Consider the following 18765-nt stretch of genomic DNA (forward strand, 5'->3'; position numbering starts at 1 on the left):
TTGCAAGTTAATTTCTAAAAGCTGTCCAACAAATTACTAGTATTTAAAACCGGATGTTAAACCGAATGTGTGGGATAAATGTATATTTGAGCGAGATGAAGAATTGTTTCAATTTATCAAACTTTTTTTTTTTTTTTTTTTTTTTTTTTTTAAACATGACAGATAAAAGATCAAACTCGTGTAATACTTTTTTTTTTTTTTTTTTAAATAAATATTTAAAATTTATAATTTTTGACTTATACAAAAAATAGAGGTTGTATCGTCCAGTTCAGTGTTTGCACTCGATCGCACATACATGTGTTAAAATTAATATGTAAAAGCCAAAAATTAGAAATATTAAATATTTATTTAAAAAATATAAATGCTGCAGTGCTGCACAAGTCTGATCTTTTAATCGTGCTTCTAAACAGTGGATTTGTATTCATTTTAATAGTGGAAAAGTTTTACAGAATAACGGTTAAAAGAGCAGACTCTTGCAGTATTTTTAGTTTTTAAATTATTTAAAATTTCTAATTTTCGGCTTATGCCGTCATTAGGAACGTTTAGACAATACTTTTTTTTTTTCCTTACGAGCCATGAAGGTGTTTGGCGCAGTCTCTAATTGTCGAAGGTAGAGATTGTATCGTCCAGTTCAGTGTTTGCTCTATACGCATACGTGTTAAAATATTAGAAATCCACTGTTAAGAAGCACGGTGAAAATAAAATCCAGAACATGACGTTAAAAAGATCAAAACTCGTGTAGTATTTTTATTTTTAAATAAATATTTCAAATTTCTAATTTTCGGTTTATTTCAAAGCCATCATCAGGAACGGTTAGACAATACATTTTTTTTTTTATAAAACTTGGTTAATCACTCTACAATTACCGGATTCTTAAGAATAATTATGTAATAAAACAGGGAATGGCGAATAGTAAGAACACGGCAGCATTTAGTATAATTGATCACATAAAAACAAGACTTTAAGCTTTTTCTTACATTGGCCTTAATTTAAGCACGTCATAATTACAAATAATAAGTGATAAAAACTGAAATCTATTAAACGAGTTCAAAAACGTTCAAGAAAAGTCGAGAAAATTTCAACATTAAAGTTCTTAATTTGTAATTAAAAACAATTTTCATATTTCCTTGAGCATATGCTTCCTGTTACAAGATAATTAAAAAAAAAAGATAGACAGATAATAAAAATTAAAAAAATAATTTAGAATAATTTGATAATAACAGTCATGACACCATCTGGTCTTTTAATTATTAAGTAAGCTAGGAGACATTAGTGAAACTTGAATTTATTATGCTATCAACAAGTTATAAAACTATCTGAAAAAAACCTACCTTCTTTACAAATAGCCACACCTAACTTTATTGCCAATGAATTTAAAAGCTGAAAAGATATATTCCAGCCAAAATAAAAAGTGTATTAAATAAAGGAGATGGGGGGGGGGTAACATGACAAGTAGAACAAAAAGAATGTTTTTTTTTTGTGTTTGTTTTATATACAAAGGACCATTGGAGCAGAGTTCCACAGACTGGCAGTTCTAAGAAAGGAGCTTTGTTTATGGAATCGACGTTTAGGTACCGATAAAGAGTGGGGAAAATTGACAGTGTTTTTTGCTAGACGAATGGTTTTGTGAAAGATTGGCAAGAAATTAGAGCCCAGTCGAACACTTGCCATGAAAATAATGATAGAGCAAAGACAGGCTCACAATGTCTCTTCTGCGAGAAAGAGGTTGCAGAGAAGAGAAAATGGCATTGCCTTTTAGATTACAAAGTCAGTTTCGAACTATGTCAATGCAGTTCCTGATCTTCATGGATTTAATAAAGGATTACATTTAAACTAGTAGGTCAGGAGGGGCATTGGGACTGCCTTACAGTACACCAACCCCAGATGTCATTTTGAGTTATACAGACCGCCTTAAACTTCGACTACAGCCTACACGTCAAGACTAAGCCTGAATCACATTGTTTTCATACAGTATTCTTCATTTACAAGTATCTTAATGGAATGTGCTCCGATGAACTTGTTGCACTTGTTCCCACTCAACGTATATAGCCAACAAATCTGCTTAGCAACAATAATCACATCCTTTCACTCTTGAGGTCCCTAAATGCTAGAAAGGTTCCTACTCTGATAGTTTCTTCCCTCAAACAGCCAGACTCTGGTATTCCCTTTCTTGCTACCTGCTTCCCTGATTTACTGATATGCAGAAGTTTAAATGTAACATAAACCAACATCTTGTTGATCTTTCCTAGGCATAGTCCCAAATAGTAGCCTCTTACATCCAAGTGGTGATATTGCTTGTTAGGGGTGAACACGAGGATAAAGATTCCTGAACACCAGTTTTGACAATAAGATCGTTCTTCATGTTGTAGGTAGTATGGCTGGTGTTGTTCACCAACCATATAATTGTTCACGAAGTTGCAGTCAGGCGAATTGAGGTGGAAGAAGTATGTTGGCACTGGTGAGGTGGTCATAGCAGTTCTCAAACAATCACTTCTGTTTTCTCGGAAAGTTGACACAGAATCTTGCTACCACATGTATGATCTTCCCAACCATCCTCGCCACTCAACGCATGACAACAGGGTCAGCACCTCAATATTGCCATCTAAATTGGTGGAGTCGGTTTTTAAATATGTGGATGGCATAATATGGCCTTCACTGGATGGAAGCACACCCAAAGATAATCCCAGTTTGAAGGAACTTTGTCTTCTTGATGTGCTGAACTTCATGCAAACTAGAGGCTAGCCACCTGTAGTTCTATGTTGTGCAACAGCAGAAACAAGAAACACGCAGAAAATAGAATGAAAATGATCCGCTTTTAAAAACATTTAATAAACGATTCCATTTTATGATGAGAGAGATTATGATTCTTGACCTTTCAGGACATCAATCATTTGTCATTTTGAGCCATACAATCTAACATATGCAGTTATCTTGTCGGATTTTAAAAGTTGTACATAAATTAGTACTTAAGCCGGCAAATCAAACTTTCATTTGTTATCAACATATCTACGATTTATTTAAAAATTTATTTAGTCTGACCTGGATGACTGCTAATTTGAAAATTTTTAAATGATTGCCTAAAAGGAAAACAAAAATTCATTTATGTTCATATATAAGTTGTGCTTTTGTCCTGCTCTGACATTGATATTAAAAGCCTACTTTTTCTATTTAGAAATTATTAAAATGAACTTTTTAATATACTCAGTTATAGATATGCAAGCGACTACATGAAGGTTAAATAATTTGCATATTCCTTTGAAAAATGAGTGCTTATTACTCAATTATTAATTTTTTATGTTTTCTTATTAGATGATTGGTCCTATTTCACTATTAAGCTAAATTCTATTTTATGCATAGTTTTTACATTTTGCATAATAGCGTGGAATTTAAGATGAAAATATTCCAGCACACAGAAATATATATAAGTGAAGACTCTACCAAACCCCTCTCTGAATATTTAAAATTTGATATATAGGGTATTTGGACCTGTAGTACATTTTTGATTTGGTTTTTAGCCAGCAAAAATTGCTGCTAAGTGGTCAAAACTGAAAAGGAAACAGTTGACCATGGCAGGGTAAGATGAATAAAACATTACTCTTGTTACTTTTGCACATACTCGAAATTTCAACATTAAGTCACTTAATCTTTAACCTTTTGTATCCATCTGTCTTTAGCTCAGACGATAACAATATTGGAGGGATAAATAACTAAGGCTGGAGTGCTAAACATTCTGGTTTCAATTCTAGCGGGTGGTACCCAAGTCATTTTTTTTCTAACTTTTGAAATCATTATTGTATATTGAATAATAATCAAGAAAGCAATCTACATGCATTAAAATACTTGTGTATTTTATGATCTGGCAACACTGGGCAAGCCTGCTAGTCTATATAACTTAAACTTCTGACAGATTTAAGATTCTTCTTTGAACGAATTCTTTTTCTTTAACATTGCAAATCCGGAAATTTTTCCATGCAAAGAAATGGATAGTACGTAAAACATTAAGTTTTGTTCTTAAAAAAAGATCATATGACATTTCGAAATGGTGTCTTCAATTATAAACGGGCCCTGTCGGTGGGGCATTAGAATACACCGACTGCCCCCCTGCAGAGGGTAAAAGTCCCTCAATGGGGGTCCTGGCTATGACCTTAAACTATATCCAGTGGTGAGGCCCCAGCTTGTGGGCTTTGGGGAGTGTGGAGCCACCCTTTAATTACCATTGCTCCCAGGTCTACTCTGACCCAGAGTGGTAGTACCTGTTAGGGTTCCAACTATGGGTTAAATAAAAACCAACGTGAAAACTACAAATATATTCTATTAAAAAATTTTTTCTTCTGAATCTTTGGATTCGGCATTAAATAACCCGAAAAGGGTTGATATGCCGTAAAACAACCAATAACCAACCAACCAATTATAAGCATAACTAAAATAATGTCAAGGGCAATAACTCCTATTTAAATTGAAGAAATATAACAAGTTGTCTACTTTACAACTAAATCTTTACTTTTTTTTTTTTTTTACATTTAAAAATGTGCTAACAAATAAAAATTTTACTACATCCCGGTCAATGCTGAGCAAGTATAGCTAATCTATATATAAAAGTGAGAATGTATGTGTGAACACATTCTCAACCTATATACTCAAGGACATTTTTAATCTAAATTAAAAAATTGGTATGTGAAATTTTTCTGTTTGTTAACCGTTTTACGCTTGCACATGTGTGAATGGTTCACATTGCAGATTCCTTATGTTAAGTATAAATCAGTTTTAAAACACTTTATTAAAGAGCAAATCACGCTGGCCGACTGGTTATCATACTCACTGTTTTTAAGCTTTGGTTTCAATCTAAGCTCGAGTATTTACTTTTTTTTTTTAATTACAAAAAGTGTACCATTTAGAAAAAACAAAAACTATACTTGCATGCACGTCTCAGTTTCTGTATGGATTAAAATATAATACTTATGTGTATTTTATGACCGGGCAATGCCGAGCAACCTGCTAGTATATTTATAAAGAGATCATTTGATAAATTCTGGAAAGTTATTTAATTGTGTTTGGTTTCTGGGAAGCAGTAATGGTGAAGTAGATAATGACAGACTGATGTGTAAAGTGAAACGATGCTATGAAATTGACTGGATTCAAACTTAATGATGTTGGCAACCTTCACATAGTCTCTCCTTTATGTATCCGATTCTAAAAACGAATCAAGGAAACCATTATCAACAACAAAATAAAAATGGTAAAAAATAAATAAATCATACGATGTTAATTCATAATAGTGTTGCAATAATTAATCAGAATTGGAAAAATTGTGCCTATTTTCCGATGCCAAAAACAATTCTTTTAATTGTTTTGCTTGTTTGTAATTTTCCATGGCTCGTATTAATGATGAAATATTTATTGATTTTAAACTACTGGTACAACTCAAACCTATAGATCATCCATCCCTACAAGTGTATTTTTATATTTGCAAAAATATATGCATGTATTACAGGAGCTTTTGAAGTAATTAACTCCACCTTATCTTTAGAAATTTAAAAGTAATCAAAATCAGAAAATAATGGAATCGTTCCATCACTAATTCATATGAATTTAAGTTTGTTTTATTTGATTTTTTCTTTAGAAACTGGAAGAAGTTTTTTTTGTTCAGGTAGATTTTTTTTAACAGCATGGTAAATTTTTTTTTGTTCAGGTAGATTTTTTTTTAACAGCATGAAGTTTTTTTTGTTCCGTTAGATTTTTTTTTTAACAGCATGGTGAAGTTTCATATAGAATAGTATTTCCTATTAGTACACGAGTTGTTTTTTTATATTATCTTATAACTAACTAAAGAGTACCAGTCACAGAATGGGTAAAATTAATTGAACAAAACGGTTTTGTACCACTTATGTCCCTTTATAAAATATTAAAATCAAAGCATAATATATTATACCAAACTAATATGCAATAATATATTATACCAAACTGATATGCAATAATATATTATACCAAACTGATATGCAATAATATATTATACCAAACTGATATGCAATAATATATTATACCAAACTGATATGCAATAATATATTATACCAAACTGATATGCAATAATATATTATACCAAACTGATATGCAATAATATATTATACCAAACTGATATGCAATAATATATTATACCAAACTAATATGCAATAATATATTATACCAAACTAATATGCAATAATATATTATACCAAACTAATATGCAATAATATATTATACCAAACTGATATGCAATAATATATTATACCACACTAATATGCAATAATATATTATACCACACTAATATGTAATAATATATTATACCACACTAATATGTAATAATATATTACACTAAACTAATATGTAATATATTATACAGTAGAACCCCGGGATATGGTGACCCTAGGATACGGTTATTTCAGGTTACAATGTAGAATAGAGTGTTTTCCGGCCCCTGGTTACTGTATTTACTCTGCCTTACTTTATACATTTTTTATCTTATTTGATTATATACATGCGTATTATATATTGTACTGTATTTTGTTACTAATTTTTAATGCTGTATCTCGGGGTTCTACTATACTAGACTGTCAAGAATCCTTATTCTAATTTTAAATAAAAATTCATTACATAATTTTCATTCTAAGTATTGTCCAAAATGTAAAACTTGAGCCTCAGTGGTGTTAAAAACAAATTGAAATTCAGAGAATCTTGCTTAATGGACGTCTGATGACTATGGGTCAAATTCAATGCAAATCTGAAATATTTGAATTTTCACATTGAAGTTTGTGTTCATATTAAGCTCTGTAAAACCATTCAAAATACAACAAAGAAACTGCATTACTGAAATCTCCAATTTTAATTTTTTTAATTATTCAATTGAACTATTCTCATCTTCATTATTTTATATACATTTCAACTAAAGTAATCTATCTTGAATAGGGGTTCTCATTCTGTCAGCCATGATTGGGTAGAAGTGTTAATTTTTATGCTATCCTTAGTTATCGATAGTAGTAAGGATAGAGCCTTCAACCTCCAGAAAGCAATCACTTATTATTGCAAAGAGCATGGAACAACAATGACAAAAATCAGGTCTAAATAGCAATGCATTTCACAGACCGATATTTGATTCTAGTCAACTTGGAAAAAATCTGACATATGAATGTTAGGTATGAGTATATTTACATATTTGTATGTGCAGGATTTACTCCTAAACCAATTAACCAATCGTGAATTTTGGAACACAGGATGAAGAGTGAGAAATGTAGCTTGTATTTAATTTAATTTTAAGTAGATAGAACAGAGAGGAGGTGGAAACCATTTGTAAAAATTCAGGTACCTCGGATTTTTATGAAATTTTAATTAAGTAGAAGACATCAATTAATAAATATTCCAAATTTCAGTTTCTTTGGAGTAATTTAAAATAGTTTATAGGAAGGGCATAATTAACATTTTTCAATACATATCTGGTGTTTTGTAGTTTTAAATTTGAAAAAAAAAAAAAAAATGCTTGTATTGACTGTATAGGTGAAGACCAAATAAAATGACTTAAAGTATTATTTTTTGAAATACAAATATTTTCATTTAAAAAAAAAAAATTTTTTTTTTTAAAAACTTCCATGCGATGGGGAGAGAAGGCACTATGTATTTATCTGGAAGCCAACGGGTTGCCAGTCTGAAAATGTTTTGGAAACTATTTTAGGTCATCCTAGCAAGGCTATCCTTTATTTGAATTTCAGAATTGAAGAGGGACGAACGCTTTAAACAAAGGGAGGAAAAGTAATTGGTTGAACAAAAATAGACAAGTAGTGAGAAAGGCGAGTCTATGCATGTTCTTTTATTTTTTTCAATGACTATATTTCCATTTTTTTTTTCAAAAATAATACATTATTTGGATGCATCGAACTACTGTTCTCATCTTGTGTGCCATTTTCATGTTTCGGTCAATGTAACTTCAGACGTTATTCAGGTGTATCCTGTCAAACTGGGAAATGTTTCGCTCAAACTTGGGAATTGAGATGGAATTTTGAATGGAACCCTATATTTACTACACAAAGTTAGCATGCTCTTGTTCCGCCAGGATTTCTATCCAGACATAGCTAAGTAATTCGCAATTGTATTTTTCGGTCGCCCACACTGAGAATTGAACCTTCAGGAAAATATCACTTTTACAATTGGTTAGAGTACTTGGAAAAGTACGAAACAAGAGCATGCTACCCTTGTGAAATAAAGGGTTCTGTTTAAAATTCTGCCCAAATTATTGAGTTAGACAAGATACATCTGAAGAAGGTCGGAGGTTATATCAACCGAAATGTAACACTGACACTTAAGATGGGAACAGTAGTCCAATGAATCCAAATATGAATAATCACACCTCATCTCAAAAATTCAGAAATGTAAAATATATTATGGACAATTTTGAACCTCCGTATTTTCTCCTTGAAACCTGCACCAAGCGGATAAATAAAGAGATTTCAGACTTCCCTCTGGTGGCAGAAAAGGTCAGAAAGACAATGAAAATTCAGGATTAAACTAGAAAGCGACATCAGCAAGAAAAATGTATGATCGATGATCTAATGCCATCAGAATGCCAGAGTTCAACGCTGAAGTTCAATAAATCAATTAGCTTAATAAATTGATGTGTTTTATGTAGAAATAATACCCCATCACACATACACTGTACAAGTTAGATATTTACAATAAAGAATGCTGATTGGTTTATGTATAAATGACAAGAATAATCCGGAAAGTAAGCGTTTCTAGACACGTTTATGGGAACTTTTTTTCATTATTTACAGATAAAACAAGTGAAGCATACATGGTCCCCCATGAGTGCACAGTGAACAAGGCATATATATATATAAAAAAAAAAAAATGACCAAGTTCAGCATTTGCTCCCCCCCCCCCCCATTTAGTCACAAAAGTTCCCAGGGGACATCAAATTCTGGGGAAAAAAAATCAACAAACGGTGCAGTTTTAGGCCTTAACATGTAAATTTGAGTTCTGCGCCATGCAAAAAAAAAAGAAATGACTAAGTCCATCATTTGCCCCCGCCCATTTAGCCTCAAAAGTCCCCAAGGCCTTAACATGTTTAAATTTGAGTTCAGCACCATGCAAAACTGCTAAATAGACATACACAGAAAATTTGGAACGAATATGGTAAAATAGTCCCCAACATTAAGTGTTTTTATTAGCCCTAAAAAAGCCCCTGGGGTACACCCAAGAGTTATCGCAAAGTATAGACAAACAAAATTATATAAAAATTACTTAATTACAACTTTTCAGAAAGTTTTATAAAAATCCAAAGCATCATTTTTTTTTAATAAGCACAAGTGTCAATTTTAGCCATTTTAACTCGAAAGGCAATCCTAGGAGGGCAACCAGAGTTTTCTCAAAAATTCCGTTGTTATTTATTTATTTTTTTTTTACTCCTATCATGTCTGATGTTTGTGCAAAATTTCCAAAAATTTCAAGGCATAGTTATTAAGAAAAGTGCGGACAGACAAATGGACGAACGAGGGTGAATTTACAAGTCCACCCTTTTGCTGGGGGACCAAAAATAAGTGAATTTATGCTAATGATTTTCCAAACAACCTATATAACATGAAGTGCATTCAACAAGTTTCCAGACATTTTTTGTACAAGCATTTAAAATGGTCGTAGACTCTTGAAAAATCAGTATGTTATTGCTATACATCTTATGAGATGACTGACCAATTTTTATGATTTCAAGTTCAAATAAACAGTTGCAGCAGGAATTTAAATACACCCTACTAAAGCCTGATTGTCACAGCTGGTGAATTTCAAAAACGCAATCTGGACGTGAGGACATTTTAGAAGAAAGATATGCAATAAAATTCTGTTTTAAACTTGGAGAAAATTTCACAAAATCGTATGGAATGCTTCAGACTGCTTTTGGACCATCTTGCATGAATCGAGCATCAGTTTTTGAGTGCCATAAGAGATTCAAGGAAAGCAGGGAGTCTATGAGGGATGATGAGGTGGCCAAATAAATAATTTCATGAATAAGGACCATCGTGTGACTATACAGACAATAAGTGCACAATTTGATATCAGTGTGGGAACTGTACACACACATTCGCGAGGAACTGAAGATGTGGAAGATTTGCACAAAGTTTGTCCCAAGAGTGCTTAGAGAAGATCAGAAAGAAAGGTGTTGTCATGACAGTAGGGGGATGGTCGAGCTAATCAATTCAGATCCTGCAGTTCTTGATGCTCTGGTGATGAAGCTTGATCTACTGCTATGACCCAGAGACAGTTCCCAGTGGTAGTATGCTGGATCTCCCAGACCCAAGAAGGCCAAATAGAGCAAGTCCACTCAGAAACAGGATCCCTTTTTCTGATAGCACATGCATGATTATGATCTACATTCAATGGGTTCCCACTGGACAGTCAACAAGCAATACTATGTTGAGGTTTTAAGGGAGTTCAGGAAGAGGCCAGCACTCTTCTAATTGGGTCAGTGGCATTTCCACTCACTCACCCTCCCTATAGTCCAAACCTTGCTTCTTATGACTTTTGATTATTTCCTAAGCTCAAAAGAAACCCATAGAGGCTGTCATTATGAGACAATCTAGATGAAAGAGGTACTGATGAGGGTCATTGGCACGCACACACAAGAGGACTTCCATGGAGCTTTCCAGAAGTTGTTGGAATAGTTCAAGTGCATTGCAGCCGGAGGAGATTACTTCGAAGGAGACTAGTTTCATATGTGTATTATCAATAAAAGTGCTCATATGAAAAAAGTCTAGAAACTTCTTTAAATACCTTGTATATGTAATCGTTGCTTTGCTTTAAGTCATCCATTGATATACGGTGAAACATTCAAAGTTTATGCGCTACAAAGCTCATTCATACATTATGTCTGAAGCTCTAAGACTGAGATATCAGTGACTTTATCAAGAAGTGTTGATTGCAAGGTGAAACATTTTAATCCATTGTTAAACATCTTTAGATCTCTGAGGCACAAATGTAAAGTTTATTAAGCTGATGGTGAAAGAGGATATCTGCAATGTAGGATTAAGCAAAGAGAATTTCTGTCTGCAGTGATGCAAGAAAAGCGACTAAAGACTGCAGAGAAGCTGATAAACAAGTTCAAACACCCATTGGAGCATTCTGACAAGAATAAATTCTGTCAAGCATGAAGATCAATTCCCAGAACAGGTGACTCACTGTCTTATTCAAAGATATGCCCAAAGTGATGAAGACAAAGTTAGCAGCAAAATCAATGTTTTTCATTGTCATCAGCATTGAAGATGATGGCATGTCATCCCATTTCTTCTCCAATGACCTCAAGCTAAACTCTATGGCTACATCCCTAATCTGAGTCAGGTAGTTAAACCAGGTCATATGTGTAGCAACAAGATGCATCATGTTGTAACAGCTGGAAAATCTAAATGTGGTCGTCAGAACTGTCGACCACACCTTACTTGACATCTGACCTAGCTCGTATGATTGCACCCTCTTCTAACTTTATGTAGGATATGGTAGAACAACAAACCCAACTGCAACATGAAGGATGAGCTAAAGGCCTGGATCACCAAAGCCTTTCGAGGTCCAGGTCGTGAAATAGTGATACGGGCTGTGAATATGTATGCGTTTACTCCACAGGACATGATCATTAATTATTGGTCAATTCTGACACCTAATGTCGCATCAGCTGTGTTGTTTTAGTTCTGGAACAGAAGAATTCTCCTTCCAAATAAAATTGCAACTTCTTTTAAAAAAAAAGAAAAAAAAAACAAGATTTATTCTTTCAAAAGAATAAAACATGTCAGTTCTCTTTCCTTGAATAACAAACTAGCAAATGAAAAAAAAAATTGCCTGCCCAAATTAAAACAAGTCTAAGGGTCCATTTTGTTTGCAGAGGTACATGGACCTAGATCACTGTCAGATCCCCCCAAAATCAAATTGGTTTTGTCACGTTCAGAAGACCAGCTCTCACTCTTCCCCTTCCCATTTGTTGGAATATATTTTCTTTAAACCGAATACATATTAAAAATCGTCATGATTAAGAGATCGTTTTTCCAACATCTACAGTTTGTGAAAAGGCAGTAAAAAATTAAATTCTATTATTTTTTTTAGACAAACAAACAAGAGGATTATTTTACGAGATTCTATTTTAGAACAGCAACGATTCTTCATTCAGGAAGACAATTTTCTGCAGACAATAATTAATGCCTAATGTGAAAGATTTGTCACCTCTTCAGTTTGAACATAGCTGCAACAAACCACAAGTTATTGAGGATCTTAGACAAGCAACAGACAAATGCTGCTCTGAAAGAAAAATGCGATTATCAACGTCCAGTATCTTGTGGCACAATGTCAAGATGATAAGATTCCTTCCTGGGACATCTCCAGAGTGCAGTTAAACCAAATGCATCCCTCAGTCACAATAGTGTTACATGCAACCAAACTCTCACTACTGCTCTCCCTAGTCCTGGCCCCTTTCCAGATAACTCTCCTATAGAAAGATGAGGTTTATCATTGCAAAATGGCCACTGAATAAAGTTGCTATTACACTCAGCTCTGTCGTCCACATTCCTATACTAACGTATGAATGTAACAGATGATAATTAACTACAAGACGAAAGGGGGGTAATTTAAAAAAAAAAAAAAATGGCTGCCACAATTGTATAAGGTCAAGTTAAAAGCACAGAGATAATAGAGAAAGAACGGTGCATTTCAATTTGTTGCTGTGAGTGACTAGCATAGACAGCAACAGAATGCACGATGTTAAATTAAAAAAATAAATTTAAAAAATGCAAGAACATAACTATAAGCTACTACCGGAGAGACAGAATTGCCAGAATTGAATGACGATCAATTAATGTTCCACACTTCCAATACTTTTGTCATCGAAATTGGCGAAATAATCAATTTGATTGAAAAATGTGCTGAGTGTCTGCTCTAGTCGGGGACCCACCACAGTGCACCTGAAAAAGCTTCACATGCCTCCCTGCAGTGATTTAGCCCTACAATACATTGTAGTCTACATTGCACCCTAGAGAATCTACTGTTGATTTTTATCAACTTTTTTTATATATATATATATATATATATATATATATATATATATATATAATGGTTTGAATTAAAGCTTAAAATACAAAAGTCAAGCATCATGGTTCAATTGTGCTCTAAACAGAAACATTTATTTTGAAAACACCACCAGTCTTATTCAAAAAGCTTACTGTTGATTTTATATGCTGGGCTCTTTTGCTTGTGCAGTGATAAAACTTCTCAAATGCACTTGCGATGCTAGGCTGAATAAGGGTATTAACTTTGGCCAAAATTGGACTCTTCCTTTAAATTTTTTTTGATTATTGATACTTATTGGAGGCATTCAGATACAAAACTTATCTAAGAACACTCCTAGACGCAAAAAATAAATTTGTGAGAAATTTAAAAAACAGGCCAAGCCATTTCAGAATCCATAGGAAATGAACTCAGACACAAAGTGTCTTTTATATATAAATAGAAATAACATCAAAATGCTTGATAAAGAGAAATATGAAAGTTCATATAGTGTCACAAATACAAATCAATAGATGCATTCATCTTTAGCACTTGACTCCTAATTTTCAAATCCCAGCATTCAATTTTGATGTTAATATAGACAATTTGTGCATTCATTCTTGTTACGGACTTATCTTCATAATTGTGAGGTTGTTCCACCACATTTCGGCCAACTCGTCCTCTGGCCTTCTTCACGTGATAGGAATGCCGAGTCATGTAACTGTATCCCCAGTTAATTACTGCCTTCCCTAGTTGTTGTCTCACCATGTTTTGGCCAACTAATCCTCTGGCCTCCTTGGATAGGATTGAAACCACTATCTTCAGACAATGCTCACCTGGAACCGTAGAGACTCAATGCTTCTATCCACTGCACCATGGTTAATCACCTGAAGAAGGCCAGAGGATAAGTTGGCTAAAACGTGATGAAGCAACAACAACTATGAAGATGAGAATAAAAGCCCACAGAAAAAAATGAATGTACAAATTATGAAGCCTCATCTCAAAGGATTTCAAAATAAATTAAAAAAAAAAAAAAAAAATTACTAGCCAACAATAAAAAAAAAAAATATACAACTAAATGTCACTAGAATAAATGTAGAAAATTTCTTAGCAAAACTAATGATGTACATGTGTGGTTTAAAGAATCTAAAACTATCAATCTTTAGCCATAAAAAAAATTATATAAATGAAAAGTCAATCTAAGGTTTCACTGAAACGCCTAACATAGAAAATATGTGACACATTAACATAATAGGATTTGTATGAATAATTTATTGAACTTAACCTTTTCAGCAATAAATAAATGAAAATCTTTGTTAAACTAATTTTTTTTTTTTTAAATTTAAAAAAATATAAACAAAACATTCCCCCACTCTTTATCTGTGCCTAAATCAAAACGTGGATTCCATGAACAAAGCTTCTTTCTTAGAACTGCACGCCTGTGGAACTGTTCCGTCTGCCTGCTTCCCACCTGACTACAACTTGGATGTCTTCAAGTCCAACGTTAACAAATTCCTAATGAACCGCCCCCTTAAGTAAACACTTCATCAAATCTCCACGCTAACGTAATGTACTTGCAATAACCCTTATCCCTGAGTGGCTTCCGGGCCTTGATAAGTGGTGACCACTGTGTAAAAAAAAAAAAAAAAAAAACAGAACTGGTAAATGTAGACATGCAAAATGTGATCAAATATTTTGCCAAAATTTTCACTTTCAAAATAAAATTAAATTTACTTGTTAAAACTTACTCGATACAATTCCTTTTTCAAAATGTATGTTTTTCTATATTAAAACTCTGGCTCTTGCTTATTTGCTGCCACCGTGAATACTGAACCAGTATAAACTTGAAAATGGATGACGTCATATAGGATAAATAGCAGATGAAAAAAAAAAAAAAAGCACTGTGACAACATAAAGTATAAATAGCAGATGCCTACAAGCAGTGACATCACAAAAGATGAATGGTAATTATCAAAACTATGAAGGTAGATATTTTTTTAAAAGTAGCGGTAACTAACTTAAAATTAAATTCTATGTTAACGTATAGAGCAAATACAGACTCAACGAGTCACGGGTGCTTCAGTATTCTACAAAAACTGCTTGCATCCTGTTACTGTACAGACTGCATGAAGTCATGAGAGAAGATCAACTATGGATTGTTTTTTTGTTTTTTTTACATCACATCGTCACCGCTCATTAAGGCCTAGACCCCATTCAAGGATAAGGGTTAAAGATTACCGTAATGCGTAAATTTGATCATTTATTTTAGAGAACGGCTCTTCAAGAATCTGTTCACGTTGAACTTGAAAACGACCATGTTATAGCCAGCCAGAAAGCAGCTCCGTGGTATAGTGTTCCACAGACGAGCAGTTCTAGGAAAAAATAAAAATACTGCTCATGGATTTTTTCCTTAGATTTAGGCACAACTAAAGAGTAAGGGAAATTGTTGATCGTTGTTGTAGCTAGTCGGGTGTTTGCTGCAAAAGACTTACAAGGGGTAACCATACAGTGAAGCTCAGTCGAGCACCTGCCATAAAAATAATGATACAGCAAAGAGAGGCTTGCAACGTCTTTCCTATGAGAAAGAAGCAACAGAGAGGTGAAAAGAGTACTGCCCACTAGATTTCAAAGTCGGTTTTATACCCTGTTAAGGTAGAAAATGATACTCTGAGCATCTCCTCTCCAGATGTGGCAACAATACTCCATCTTAGAACATATTTGCTTCTTATACAGGTAGAGGATTGCATTCCAAGTGAGACCTTCTGGAGCAGTAGAATGATCCAACCATTTTCCCATCGATTTCAGTAACAGATTTGATGTACGTGTTCCATTTCAGATCAGGAGTGAAGGTCAGTCCCTGAAGCTTGTCAAAACGTAGTGTTTCCCTAAGATGAGAGCCATTCATTTCAATTGGGGCCAGATGGGAGTCAGAGCGTTGGTGATGAAAAGATAGAAGCTTGGTTTTGTAGAATAGAGTGGTTTAATAACACTTACAGATTGATATTGACATTTACTGAACCTCTTTTAAATTATATAAGAATCCCCTAATTGCTTTACTAGTAAATCACTTCCAGCAGTGTCCAGCAACGAAGACTCCTGGACTCTATATTATCATTTTTAGTTGGAGTTATTAATTTCTAACATCCAATAAAATAAAACCCAATATTGTCTCTGATGTTCATACATGTTCATCACAAACGCACATCCCCACATCGATTTATTATTTATGTACCACCAGTTTAAAGACGGCAAAGGCACAAATACTGACTGCCACCGCTGCAGTCCATCATTCGAGCAAACTGATTTCTATCATCATTCAGGTGATTTGAACCCGTCAATGAAAAATATCCAAAATATTTCTTGATGTATTTAAGGGCGTAAACCCTGATAAAAATCCGGTTTGGAGTCCTGATAGACAGATGGTGAAGCACTGCAACACCTTTGTGGCAACTCCTACAGCTGCGTTGACTTCCACCATATTGGCTTGCCTTTCCATCGAACTTTGTCTGCAACGCCAAGAGGGGGACCCTGTTAACTGGGCAAACCCAGGTCTCCTTATCACCCACTCAGGCCTGCATCTAGAGAGACAATTCTAGCTTTGAACTGTATAGACACAGATGCTGCAGGGCACCAGACTAGATGCAGAATGTTATTGTCTTATTAGACATAAGATTGCCCTCAATTATTGAAATAAACAATGAAAACAGATTTAGTCATAATTTTCAGCTGAGAATTTATTTTTGGCAAAAATATTTTATTTAGATACATATTTAAGATATTTAAAGATAAACTGACTTTTTTTTTTTTTTAAATATTGGTATATATAATGATAGTAGAAATTATAGTTTGCTCAAATGACAGGCCAAGATTGCTTGAATAGAGAATCATCAGAAGTCATACCTTAATTTATCATTTATAAATAGCAAAACCCTGTCCCCACAGATAATTGTTAAAAAACCCATTAAAAAAAAATTAATACCATCATTGAATCCTTTGTAAAATTTTACTTAAAAATCGTTTTATTTTATTTAGTATAAAACTTGATTTTCAAACGCAGCCCTAGATACGCCACATTTATGTTATGGATAAGAAGGTGTTTTTATTGTTATGCCCTCTATGGCTTGCTCTAATAACGGATTTGGATATTTGAGCTTTCAACAGCTCAGTTCACATGACAGAGATAAAGACATAGCTTTCTGCACACATCGTCATTCTGCCAACCAATCAGATCTCATAAAAGTGTCCTTATTAGCAGCAGCTGACCAGGCTGCATTTTCTTCAATCGAGGCTTTGCCCCGGCCTTGTTGCTTGAGACAGTAACTCTTGTCAGACAAATCGCCGTGCCATTCACGATGATTGACCAAACTTTTACAAACATTATTCACAATGACACCAATGTTGGGAATGATATTAGTTTCTTGCCTGTTTGATGAGACAATCACCATTGTCTCCTGCCAACAATCCTCTCAGTGGTAATCAAGAAAAAAGCAGCAGAGAGATGACGGTGGCTAAGTGGTTAATAACACTGACTGACAACTTGGATATGCCAAGTTCAAATCCAGTTCATTCCACAGAAGCACTCACTTAGGAACATAGGCAACCTTCACATGGTCCCTCCTGTATGTACCCGATATCCTTCTAGAAAAAAAAAAATCCTTATAGAAAGATATCAGAGAAAGGAATGCCAACAAAAATCACCATGAATGATGCTCAACAAACAATTGTTGGTTAGTATTTGACAGTTTTCTCTTTTTTAGTTCCTTACATCAAGTGGATTCATGGCTTGTCTGGAGAGATTTTTAAAAAATTAAAAAATCTCAGTGAGAGACCAGACGACCTACTGGCCAGAAGAAATCATCATCATACAATAACGGTCCATCATTTCCTGATTCACATAGTCAAGAATTGTTTCCTTAAAGACGTTTATTTCTTTGAATTAAATCTTTTGTTATGCACACACGCGCGCACACACACATACACACTTTTCTTGTCATTTTCGTCCATTTTTTACCTTTTTGTGCTACCATTTTCACTACAGTAGGTATTTACTTCCTTCCCACAACAGAAAGGTTGGAAGATGGAGAAAATCAAACCAGCATTTATAAAGGAGAAGTCTGGCCTTTTAAAAATTGCCTTGGCAGCCTTGTTGGCATGTCCCAGTTGGGGCGCTTCATGCAGTAGACAATAAACTCATTTCATCTGAGAGACAAGAGGCAACAACCTGGAAGGGTGGACCTCTTAGGACTACCCAGAACAATACCTCAGCCCAACAGATGCAAAATCATTCCCTGCTCAAAAATGGCTAAGCCTGTCAAACTGATTGTTGAGGACGTATCTTTGACTGACATTTAACTTCTAATCAGCTTTTAAGCATTTAATTTGTTCATAATTTGGTTTAAGATCTTTACAATTCCACTGCAGATCAGTTACTTTCTTCTCAGTTGTCATTCGATTTCCTCAGTTGATTTAGAATTACAAGAATTGAACTTAGCTTTGTACCTGCCTTTGGGTAGGTTATATGCACGAGGCAATCTTTACATTGACTTGTAAATATATGCTCCCTCTGATCGCAGGTTTTTTTTTTTTACTAGCCTTGGAGGATGGTATCATGACAAATGAATATATACATTACCCTCTACCAAAGAAGGAGATAATGCCTAGAAGGATGGTTTATAACAATAAAACATACTATACTACCCTCTTCCCAATCAAGCATTAAAATATAGTTTA

The 18765-nt window shown here is 34.0% G+C and overlaps 1 protein-coding gene across 5 annotated transcripts in view; it reads right to left on the bottom strand.

The window, feature by feature from the left end:
• The window catches only part of LOC145280022 (very long chain fatty acid elongase 2-like), a 153309-nt gene that overhangs the window by 70055 nt on the left and 64489 nt on the right, over positions 1-18765 (bottom strand). The window contains exon 1 of one of the 5 annotated variants that reach the window (XM_080131677.1): positions 14784-14864. The exons of 2 other annotated variants lie outside the window; for them this stretch is intronic. Coding sequence is in view for 1 of the 3 variants with exons in the window: in XM_080131674.1 (XP_079987800.1) it covers positions 571-577 (7 nt within the window). In the remaining 2 variants the exon portion in view is untranslated. Of the gene's footprint in view, positions 1-553; positions 745-14783; positions 14865-18765 lie in introns of those variants that run through there. 2 more of the 5 variants (XM_080131674.1, XM_080131678.1) reach the window with 2 other exon arrangements.

This window comes from Euprymna scolopes, chromosome 7, assembly GCF_053919585.1.
Source record: "Euprymna scolopes isolate OS-2025 chromosome 7, ASM5391958v1, whole genome shotgun sequence".
In the NCBI taxonomy this organism is placed as follows: Eukaryota; Metazoa; Mollusca; class Cephalopoda; order Sepiida; family Sepiolidae; genus Euprymna; species Euprymna scolopes.